Source organism: Schistocerca americana, chromosome 1, assembly GCF_021461395.2.
Source record: "Schistocerca americana isolate TAMUIC-IGC-003095 chromosome 1, iqSchAmer2.1, whole genome shotgun sequence".
Lineage (NCBI taxonomy): Eukaryota > Metazoa > Arthropoda > Insecta > Orthoptera > Acrididae > Schistocerca > Schistocerca americana.
The window spans coordinates 865,020,009-865,032,257 of NC_060119.1; the positions used below are offsets into that span (position 1 = coordinate 865,020,009).

At 39.0% G+C, this 12,249-nt stretch overlaps 1 protein-coding gene across 2 annotated transcripts in view; it reads left to right on the plus strand.

Annotated features, from left to right (window-relative positions):
* The window catches only part of LOC124613871 (probable nuclear transport factor 2), a 29,443-nt gene extending 22,439 nt beyond the window's left edge, over positions 1 to 7,004 (plus strand). The window contains exon 5 of one of the 2 annotated variants that reach the window (XM_047142612.1): positions 6,088 to 6,221. Coding sequence is in view for 1 of the 2 variants with exons in the window: in XM_047142602.1 (XP_046998558.1) it covers positions 6,088 to 6,201 (114 nt within the window). In the remaining variant the exon portion in view is untranslated. Of the gene's footprint in view, positions 1 to 6,087 lie in introns of both variants that reach the window. The other variant, XM_047142602.1, reaches the window with a different exon arrangement.
* Positions 7,005 to 12,249: the final 5,245 nt, after the last annotated feature.

The following is a 12,249-nucleotide window of genomic DNA, read 5'->3' on the forward strand; positions in this document are numbered from 1 at the left end:
AGGGCAAGTTCCCATCTCCGGAGTTCTGACAGGTTGGTGTTAGTGGGAAGTATCCAGATAACCCGGACGGTGTAACACTGTGCCAAGATGTGCTGGCCGTGCACCAAGGCATGTTTAGCCACAGGGTGATCCTCATTACCAACAAACACTGTCTGCCTGTGTCCATTCATGCGAATGGACAGTTTGTTGCTGGTCATTCCCACATACAAAGCTTCACAGTGTAGGCAGGTCAGTTGGTAAATCACGTGGGTGCTTTCACACGTGGCTCTGCCTTTGATCGTGTACACCTTCCGGGTTGCAGGACTGGAGTAGGTGGTGGTGGGAGGATGCATTGGACAGGTTTTACACCGGGGGCGGTTACATGAAATCCTCCCCACTCCACCAAGAGTGTCTTTCCGCCGTCCACCTAACCTTCGTAACCTCTTAGTTCATCCCTATGAAATCCCCAAACCACCTTCCTTACCCTCTGGCTCCTACCCTTGTAACCGCCCCCGGTGTAAAACCTGTCCAATGCACCCTCCCACCACCACCTACTCCAGTCCTGTAACCCGGAAGGTGTACACGATCAAAGGCAGAGCCACGTGTGAAAGCACCCACGTGATTTACCAACTGACCTGCCTACACTGTGAAGCTTTCTATGTGGGAATGACCAGCAACAAACTGTCCATTCGCATGAATGGACACAGGCAGACAGTGTTTGTTGGTAATGAGGATCACCCTGTGGCTAAACATGCCTTGGTGCACGGCCAGCACATCTTGGCACAGTGTTACACCGTCCGGGTTATCTGGATACTTCCCACTAACACCAACCTGTCAGAACTCCGGAGATGGGAACTTGCCCTTCAGTATATCCTCTCTTCTCGTTATCCGCCAGGCCTCAACCTCCGCTAATTTCAAGTTGCCGCCACTCATACCTCACCTGTCTTTCAACATCATCTTTGCCTCTTTACTTCCGCCTCGACTGATATCTCTGCCCAAACTCTTTGCCTTTACAAATGTCTGCTTGTGTCTGTGTATATGCGGATGGATATGTGTGTGTGTGCGCCAGTGTATACCTGTCCTTTTTTCCCCTTAAGGTAAGTCTTTCCGCTCCCAGGATTGGAATGACTCCTTACCCTCTCCCTTAAAACCCACATCCTTTTGTCTTTCCCTCTCCTTCCCTCTTTCCTGACGAAGCAACCGTTGGTTGCGAAAGCTTGAATTTTGTGTGTATGTTTGTGTTTGTTTGTGTGTCTATCGACCTGCCAGCGCTTTTGTTTGGTAAGTCTCATCATCTTTGTTTCATTCCACGTGGGAAAAATTATATATAAAAACAAAGATGAGGTGACTTACCGAACAAAAGCGCTGGCAGGTCGATAGACACACAAACATACACACAAAATTCAAGCTTTCCCAACAAACTGTTGCCTCATCAGGAAAGAGGGAAGGAGAGGGGAAGACGAAAGGAAGTGGGTTTTAAGGGAGAGGGTAAGGAGTCATTCCAATCCCGGGAGCGGAAAGACTTACCTTAGGGGGAAAAAAGGATAGGTATACACTCGCACACACGCACATATCCATCCACACATACAGACACAAGCAGACATATTTGGTCTTTAAATATGTCTGCTTGTGTCTGTATGTGTGGATGGATATGTGCGTGTGTGCGAGTGTATACCTATCCTTTTTTCCCCCTAAGGTAAGTCTTTCCGCTCCCGGGATTGGAATGACTCCTTACCCTCTCCCTTAAAACCCACTTCCTTTCGTCTTCCCCTCTCCTTCCCTCTTTCCTGATGAGGCAACAGTTTGTTGCGAAAGCTTGAATTTTGTGTGTATGTTTGTGTGTCTATCGACCTGCCAGCGCTTTCGTTCGGTAAGTCACCTCATCTTTGGTATATATGCTTCCCCCATACCAACTAACTATGATGCGTAGTGCTATCAGAAGAAAACATAGTGGACACTGTCTTTGCTCATATTTAGTTGCTCAGCTGCATGACGCTATATGCTTTGCCTTATAATTTACGGCAACATACACAGGTTGTGGAGTCATAGTGCTCCTTCCTCCTGTCTTCTGCAGGTGCACAGGAACCCTCAAAAGCACCCTTCACATTTCTCGGTTATATGAAAGTTGGTTACTGTGCCATTTATTGACGTACTATTATTGTATATCTGTGAAATTTTTTCCACATTTATGATTTTCCTTATATTTCTGATCATTTGATCATTTGGTATTTAATGCTTAGCATTTGGACCAAAAAAGAGTTTGTGCTGTGAAGGTAGCTTGAAAATTTTGAGTAGTATGTGGTCATGGTCATTCTCATCATAGAATTATGTGAGCTCTAGGAAAATACACATTTTCTCTGAACTAATAGTGCCCACTGATAGCATCCAATAATCGTGGTTACTGAATGAATGTGGTATGGTACCTGACACTGCAGTACTTCATGGTTACTGGTTAGCTGAGAGACCAGCTAGTGTGTCATGTCTGAAACATATGCAGCTAATATGTATGTATGACACCAGTGTCCAAGGCAAAGCAGGTAGCATTTTGAATTCATTTGGCCACACCCATCTGAAGTACAAACTTTTTGTTACTACTACAATGCTAAAGCCATTTTCTTTTGTTATACATTGATACAAGGTGTTTATGCTTACTGCAGATTACTTTATGCTGATAGGGGATTTTTGTTAATATTACATTTAAGTACATTATTTCACTGTTATGAGTATGTGCCATTAATACATTTTTTTATGTTGAGTCCTTCAGTGTTGCAGTTTTCACAATACAAAAATAGTTATTTTAGGAGGGATGTGAGTGATTGTCTCAGTGTAAATATAAAGAAATAAAACTTACAGTGTTTTAAATTTGACCAACTGCCTGTCTAGGGAAACTGTTTTAAGTGGAGGGTTTAGTATATGGATACGTATTTTGACAGGTTCTATTGGTACTTCATGTAAGAGCAACAGCAGAAAATGCTCAGTGTGTTTCTGGCACATGCTTGTTACACTTTTCTGAATGATTTGCCAGAGCATGTAATGTTCACACAGCAGTTGCATGTTATTGTGCAGCATGTAGTTTCAACAGCTGGTTGGTATATTATTCCTGTGAAAAGCTTTACATATTTTGTGGTTTTTGGAGTTGCAGTATGCCATATTTGCAGTTAAATTTAAAAAAAGAATGGTGTTTGACAGTTGCATGGATGCTGTAATTAATGGTATGCCTTTTTCTGTTTGCCCAGCTTTTTATCTACCAATAGTCCAGACATCAGTACTTGCCAGAGTGATAGTATGTTTTGTGTTACTCTAAATTTGAAATAAATACATTCAGGGTAGTGTAATACTTCTTTAATCACTTTGAATTCTAATGTTATTAACTATCAACAGTTGTTGTATTTGCTATAACCTTCCTGCTAATCAAGACAAAATTATTGATTTTTTGAACTCTCTTAATATAGCTTGCTTTCAGTGAGATAAATTTAAACTTGACATTATAGAAATGAAATGACATTACATTAATTTTTGCAACTGCATTTTCCTTCTTAATAATGTAAGGATATAAAAGGTGTTTGGAGTTGGGGGAAGTTATAAGATAATATTAAATGGGCAAAAGTGTGAAGCACACAATGTCTGCAGTCTATTATATACTCTGCTGTTATTCCATCAAACACATTATTTGAGTTGCCTCTGCTGAAATGAATAAAATTATTATTTCCACATTTTTCCATGCATAGTGATGTGTATGACAGAGCAATATCCGGCTTTGAATTTCAACAAGCAATTGGATAAAATAAATAATAAAGATAAACAAAAACTGAGAATAAATATATGCAATTTCAAAAATTAATATACTGTTGTTCAATTTGTGTAAAATTGAAGTGAGGGTTTTTTTTTTCTGCACTCAGTGTCATATTTGTCTCAAAAGATGGCCATAGCAGAGATGGTACCTTGAAGTGAATTGTGTAGCTGTGTGAAAATTGTGCTGTATATTCTGATTTTTTTGAAACCCCTACAGCGTTAATGGAGTACATGTGTGTATTATACTACTTTAATGTCTTCGGACCTTGTACTGGCAGTTAGCATGATATTGTAGGACAGGCAGTAATGTCTAAATTGATAACCAGTTGATGTGTGTTCATTACAGGAGACACTCATCTCCTAGTCATGCAAGCACTGGGCTTTCCACATGCCATTCCAGCAAGGATCTGCTATGAGCAGCTTTGTTTGGATGAAATTGCTACCACTATACAACTTTTGTGGCCAACAATATGTTCACGATACTGTTGCCATTAATTATCATTTATTGTCACAGCATGTAGCCAGGCTTCAGGTGGGGAAGTCCTTTTTCAGTTCAGTGCTGGAACCAACAACTAGTGAACAGCCGTATCACTCAGTCACCTCCTCAGTACAGGGTAGAGAAGTTACTGTCTCACCTGCGTATTGCTGTTCACTGCATGTCACGGGGTAGAGAGACCAGCATGCGTGCAGGAACACCACTATTGGGCACTCTGTGTGTTTGTACTAGTGTGTCATCATATACATTCGTACACACAGTGCGAGACTTCAAAAGCTACATGATAAAATGCAACCTGGCATGCAAACAGGGCATCTTTCAGGCAAATTATTCTGATGTAAGGATGTAACTGTGAAAGTGTGCTCATTGGACCTAGTTCCTGCAAATCTCCAGTTGTGGACAGTTGTGCACCCTTGGGTCACCTCACAAACAAACTGCCTCTAAAATTGTACCATGTAATTGCTCTTACGTGTATGCACACCTACATGTTTTGTTTGGAAAGAACAGTAAAAATGTAAGCTACATTTTTCATAGATGTTCATAAAATAACCATTCCCAGGGAAGCTATGCTTTGATTGGCCCAGCAGCAATGTCAGATAGTATTGATCCTTAAATTTCAGAGAGGGAATTTGATCACTTGGGAACCAAGAAAAAAGGACATAGGTTTATCACTGTAGATTCCAGAGATAAAACTGAAGTGTGTGTGAATATAAGTGTATGTTTCAGTTATATATAATATTCGGTGGTGAACTGAAACATATGCGATTAAAATACTTACACGTGAAACATCAACTGGAAAAAGGAAATCATTAAGTTGCGAAACCATGAGGATCAAACATATGTCAGGATTAAACTGACATTTATATTTCCAGTAACCTCTTGGAATTTTATTTTTGAGGTCTCTCCCTCTCCACACCTGTGGTATTATGTTGCCAGTAGGGATTAACAAGATTTGGTTAAAAGGACTTTCATGTACTGTACATGCCTCTTTAAAGTCATTTCATTACCCATTATAAAGCACATGAAACCAAACATACAAATCTGCTATTGCATCGGCTTACAGAGATTTGGCAGGTACTATGCTTTGCACAACGAAAGGGCCAACACAGTGGAACCCGACGTTGCTAGGCTGTCATTGTTATGTTGGTGGTCCATTCTGCTAGCTGTCAAATACCAGGCTGTAATGATCTCAATTTTCATGCAGTGTTAAACCCTCTAAACATTTTTTTTCCCCTTTCAGCTTGTAGTTCTAGTGTGTGTAAGTGACATGTCATTGGAAGGAGTAAATGGAGAAATGATAGGCAAAGATGTACGTACACATTACGGATTATTGACGGTGTTTTGTTCTGTATACACATAGAGCTGAAAAGATAAGCAGTAGGCAGGAGAAGATACAGGATATTATCAAATTACTAACGATTGACATCTGTAAATAACTTTTGTCTCTGTTACACTATCTCAACCTCTGTACTTACGAGCCGTCAGCCTAAAAATTCAATAATTCAGAAGTGTTGATCGATTTTAAGATTATAGTGTTAAATAACACTTAAGCATATGTCTTGCCCAAATAATTAAAACAAAAAATAGGTAGAGCACTTTCAACTTCTTTAGCATTTCATTAGTTACTGATTCGTTACAAGAAAGATTTACTTCATTAATAACCAAGTGAAAGAACTAACTTCATTTTTATGTGATACCCCTTTAGGCCATTGCAGATTCTCACTATATTGTTTAAGCATTTATTTTGATGGAATTTGTATGCAAATAAACAAATCTTGTTACACACAACTTTCCTGACTCTTTCTTCCCTTTGTAACCAGTGTGACGAAGACCCGCCTCACGCCTATTCACAAGTGTTTGTGCTGAAGCCAGTGGGAAATTCTTTTTACTGCCAACATGATATATTCCGTCTGAGCATCCATGACAGCGCCTGATGGACACTGCCAAATGTGGGACAGCAACATGCCAAACCTGTGCCGCACTGCCGGTATGGGGTGTGATACAGACATTTGTATCTGGACATTGACCACGTGGTTTCGAATAAGTTACGTGTCACCTGTTACTCGGCCGTTAAAAATTTATGAGAAACATTGTTAAGTTTACTTCAGCGAGTCATGCTTTTGCAGCTTAACTGTGTCCGGAACCACATGGTTATCCGCTTTGTTTTCCTCAGTCTGTTAATTTCATTAATGTTGAAATTTTCTGTGTAACTCATGTTAATTGATAAAGATTGTATGCAACACGTAAGTTTGTAATCCGCAAGTTTTAAATATAAATTGTGCTTAATGACACTCTGAAACTTAATTGGACCCAGCCTTTATTTTTCACTTTTTTGTGTTCAGAAATTAAGAGACTGTGTTACTGTATTCAATCCTCAAATTAAAAAAAAGAGGAAGTGCTTTCTGTTGTGTTTTTATATTGTAATTATCATTCTCAACCATTTTAATATTTTGGGGAAGTTATTTGTTTGTAGCTTCAGATATCTGCTTAGTGATTTTTAATAGTATATTCACCTTTAGTTTAATCATTCTTCAGTATGTCATTTAAAATATTTAAAAACAGTGGAGTATCCTTTTGCATAGGGCTTATGCATAACATTGGAAGATTTGTAATTTGTAGAGACGAGATACGCCAGACAGCTCCCATGGCTGTGAAAGTACATTTAGCACTTCATTATATTGAGCTATAGCACTTTGCCTCATTTGGACTGAATAAATACGTACTGTGATACTTGTAACTAATTTTTTATTTCTGTTTAACCACTTTGTTTAAATCTTGAGTGTCAGAGTAGTTTGTGTGCCAGTTTGTTCCAACCTGAACATTTTTTTGAATTTTTACATTTATATATTCGTAAGATTTGGACCATAAGATCCTCTGATGCATATAATCAAGAGTGAATTAATAAAAGGAAGTAGTACAGAATGACCTGTTGCATTTGGTAGTTTTACACTCTCTCTCTCTCTCTCTCTCTCTCTCTCTCTAAATCCATTGCTGTGTCATTTTAGTTATATTAATTTTTTTAATAGCTCTTATTTTTTTGCTATAATTCTGTCTTCATTTGGAATCTATGTCCATGTGATTTCGTATATTTATCTGTTGTAATATTTAATAGTATAAAAGTAGCAATGAAAGATGAAATAATATACCAGTATTTATAATGGCTGTGCGACAGCCACAAAAGTTTATTTTTCATTGTGAGGTCTGTTTATTCAGATGGTAATTGTCCTACAAACACTTAGGCATAAATTATTCTCACACCACGGACAAAATATAAATGCCATCTTTCTACATTCACATTGTTTTCTTTTTATCAAATTCAGAGGAGAGCACACTTTTTAACATAAAAAATTTTGTCTTTTCATTTCGTCACTTCGATCCAAATCAGGCACACCATATATTATTCCTAACAGTGGTGCACACAGAATATAAATAATTGAATGGATTTGTAATGCAGCTTCACGTTTAGCAGTTTTGTATTTATTTTTAACTAATTAATGTGTGCCCTGAAGCTTATCGTATTTTTCAAATACATTGGAAATATGTCACATGACTGACACGGATGATAGTGATTGAAATAATGTGGACAAAAATATAAAAATGATAAGGAGGAAGAAATTAAATCAGTTAATGCATAAAATTTATTAAAATCACATGGGCAAAGCACAAGACGTACTTTAACCCATATGCTTCACTACTGCTTGTAATAAATATATTTATTATAAAGCTCTCAAGAAATATTTTAAACTCTCTGTTATTGATTACAGGCCAAGAGGATCCTGTGCAAATTGATCTCATCCCTGGGATCTCTCCTTGTGCAAATGATATCACAGACATAAATAATTTTTACATGGAGGTACATTTAAATTGTTCTGTGAAATTTTCAGTGCTAGGGAAAGTAGACGTATCACAAAGATAGTGCTTACCACCTTCATGTTTTTTCATCAGCCTTCTGACTGGTTTGATGCAGCCAACAACGAATTCGTCTCCTGTGCCAACCTCTTTATGTCAGTGTAGCACTTCCAACCCATGTCCTCAATTATTTGCTGGATGTATTCCAATCCCTGTCTTCCTCAACAGTTTTTGCCCTCTACAGCTCCCACTAGTACCATGAAAGTAATTACCTGATGTCTTAACAAATGTCCTAACACCCTGTCCCTTTTCTGTCAGTGTTTTCCGCATAGTCCTTTACTCTCCGATTCTGCACAGAACCTCCTCATTTCTTACCTTTACAGTCCACCTAATTTTCAACATTCACCTGTAGCACATCATATCAAGTGCTTTGATTCTCTTCTGTTCCGGTTTTCCCACACTCCATGTTTCATACCCATACAGTGCTGTGCTCCAGGTGTATACTCTCAAAAATTTGTTCTGCAAATTAAGGCCTATGTTTGGTACTAGCACACTTCGCTTGGCCAGGAATGCCCTTTTTGCCAATGTTAGTCTGCTTTTTGATGTCCTCCTTGCTCTGTCCGTTATTGGTTATTTTGCTGCCTAGGCAGTAAAATTCCTTAACTTCATCTACTTTGTGACTATCAATACTGATGTTAAGTTTCTTGCTGTACTCATTTCTGCTGCTTCTCATTACATTTTCTTAGATTTACTCTCAGTCCATATTCCGTACTCCATTCCATTCAGCATATCATGTAATCCTTCTTCACTTTCACTCAGGATAGCAATGTCATCAGCAAATCGTTCATTGATATGCTTTTATATTGAATTTTAATTCCACTCTTGAACCTTTCTTTTATTTTCATCATTGCTTCTTCAATGTACAGATTGAACAGTAGGGACGAAAGACTACGTTCCTGTCTTACACCCTTCCTAATCCATGCACTCTTATTATTCCCTCTTGGCTTTTGTACATATTGTATGTTACCCATCTCTCACTATAGCTTACCCCTGTTTTTTCCACAATTTTGAACATATTACAACATTTTACATTGTCGTATGCTTTTTCCGTTTCAACAAAACCTATGAGTGTGTGTTGTTTTTTTTTTTTCTTCCATTATCAACTGCAATGTCAGAATTGCCTCTCTGGTGCCTTTGCCTCTTCTAAAGCCAAAATGATAGTCATCTAGTACATTTTCAATTTTCTTTTCCATTCTTCTGTATATTTTTCTTGTCAGCAACTGGGATGCATGAGCTGGTAAGCTGATTGTGCGATAATTCTCGCACTTGTTAGTGTGTGATAATTCTCGCACTTGTTAGTGTGCGATAATTCTTGCACTTGTTAGCTCTTGCAGCCTGCAGAATTGTGCGGATGATATTTTTATGAAAGTCAGATGGTGCAGGTATTCTACACACCAATGGGTACAATTGTTTTGTTGCCACTTCCCCCAATAATTTTAGAAATTCTGATGGAATGTTACCTGCCCCTTCTGCCGTATTTGATCTTAAGTCCTCCAAAGCTCTCATAAATTCTGATTCTAATACTGGATCCCCTATCTCTTCTAAATCTACTCCTTCCTCTTCTTCTGTCCCATCAGACAAATCTTCCCCCTTGTAGAGGCCTTCAGTGTATCCTTTCCATGTATCCACTCTCGCTTCTGCATTTAACTGTGGAATTCCCATTGCGCTCTCAATATTACCACCCTTGCTTTCAATTTCACTGAAGGTTACTTTGACATTCCTATATGCTGAGTCAGACTTTCTGAGAATTTCTTTTTCAATTTCTTCACATTTTTCATGGAGCCATTTCGTCTTAGCTTCCCTGCACTCCCAATTTATTTCATTCCTCAGCAACTTGTATTTCTGAATTTCTGTTAACATTTTTGTACTTCCTTCTTTCGTCGATCAACTGAAGCATTTCTTCTGTTACTCATGGTTTCTTTGCAGTTGCCTTCTTTATACCTATGTTTTTCTTTCCAGCTTCTATGATTGCCCTTTTTAGAGGTGTGCATACCTCTTCAAACGTACTGCCTACTGAGCTATTTCTTATTGCTGTATCTATAGCCTTAGAGTACTTCAAGGGTGTCTCGTCATCCCTTAGTACTTCTTTATGACACTTCTTTGTGTATTGATTCTTCTTGGCTAGCCTCTTGAACGTTAGCCTACTCGTCATCATCATCATCATCATCATCACCACATTTTAATCTGAGTCTATATCTGCTCCTGGATATGCCTTACAATCCAGTATCTGATTTCAGAATCTCTGTCTGACCATGACATAATCCAACTGAAAGCTTCACATATCACCCGGTCTTTTCCAAGTACACCTCCTCCTTTTGTATTCTTCAACAGAGTATTCGCTATTACCAGCTGAAATTTATTACAGAACTCGATTATCTTTCTCCTCTCTCATTCCTTGTCCCACTTCTACTCTTTCCCTTGCAACTGCATTCCAGTTCCCCATGACTGTTAGATTTTCGTCTTTCTTTACATACTGTATTACCCTTTCAATATCCTCATATACTTAGCCTATCACTTCATCTTCAGCATGTGGCATCAGCATATACACCTGAACTATCATTCTCGGTATTTGCTTGCTGTTAATTCTTACAAGAGCAACCGGATCACTGAACTGTTCACAGTAACAGACTTTCTTCCCTACCTTCCTATTCATAACAAATCGTACTCCCGTTCTACACATGGAATCTTCCTCCCATGTTGGTACATTTGAGTTTGAATGTATAGTGCAAGAGGACTCACTGTTCTCCCCTTATTTCCACTCACAATAATTAGATGGAACACAAAATTTAGTATAAATGTTTATTGTAATAACCTTTACAATGTGCACAGGCAGCATGCCATCTGTGGCTCCTGGCTTAGCTGTGAGACATACACACCCGTCCGCTACGGGGTCTTGAAGCTACCTGCTCGGCCATTACAATGGTGCTAATTTTACCTTTGCACACAAAGGACACAGGAGATACACTTCTGCATGTAGATTACGAGGTCTCCCGACAGGGAGCAGATTATATTGGACAGTCTACCTACCCAGTTAGGAAGCTGCCACTAGATGGCAGTTGGAATGAGTTGCAGAGGCCAAACATACTCCCAGTCTAAAATGAGTCTTCCAATTTTACAAATAACCATAATTTTAACAAACAACAAATCCAAAACAAGGAAGAAACAAAAATATAACTAAACACAATATCAATGACATAAAACATTAATACACTAACATCTGGGATGCCAACACCACTGTCACACTGCACGTGAAACATGATGGATACTAACATGTAGGACTCAAAACAATAAAGTATTAATATCGTAATGCATAAAGACATAAAACTCAGTACTAACAGCAGTTAGTCCACAAGAAAACATTGACAGCTTCTCAAGCTGATAAGCTGATCTTATGAATTGATCGGTTATTCCTGTAAATGGCAATTTGGCAGTGGGTCTGTATCATTTACCATTACACAGATCTGAGGAACACTTGAACTGTTTCACTGCTTAGGCAGAGGACACAATTTTGCTATAGGCCTCTTAATCTGCTCATTAGCAGTTTTCATTATCACCACTCGCACACACCTATCAGGACCAGGAAACAGCTGGTCAGTGACACTCAGCTTCCACACCAGGAGGAGGCAAGTTATCCTTGCACGTCCGTTTCCTGCATGGCTGCAGATCATGCATATACTCTGTGGACCACCTCTTACAAAAGCACTGATGCAACTGCTGTACAAGTTGCCATCTGTGCAACCTGTTGGCGGGAACCTCAAGGACAGGCGGTTCAGGATGAGCACAAAGGGCCTGTCCAATTAGGAAATGACCAGGAGTGACAGCGGCAGGAGGGCCTTGAATTCAAGCCTGCTTCAGTATGAAGTTCTTCAAATGTCAGTACCGCATTGCTGATGACGTCTTTGAGATGTGAATTCATACATTTTTTTCTGCCTCCCGGAGTCCACCAAAGAGGGGCATGAGGTGGAGTGAACCTCCAACTGATTGCCTCAGAGGTCGAAAAATTCACCACACCTTCACAGTAGCATCATTAGAGAAAAACACCTTTAAGTTCATTGTTTGCACCTACAAATGTG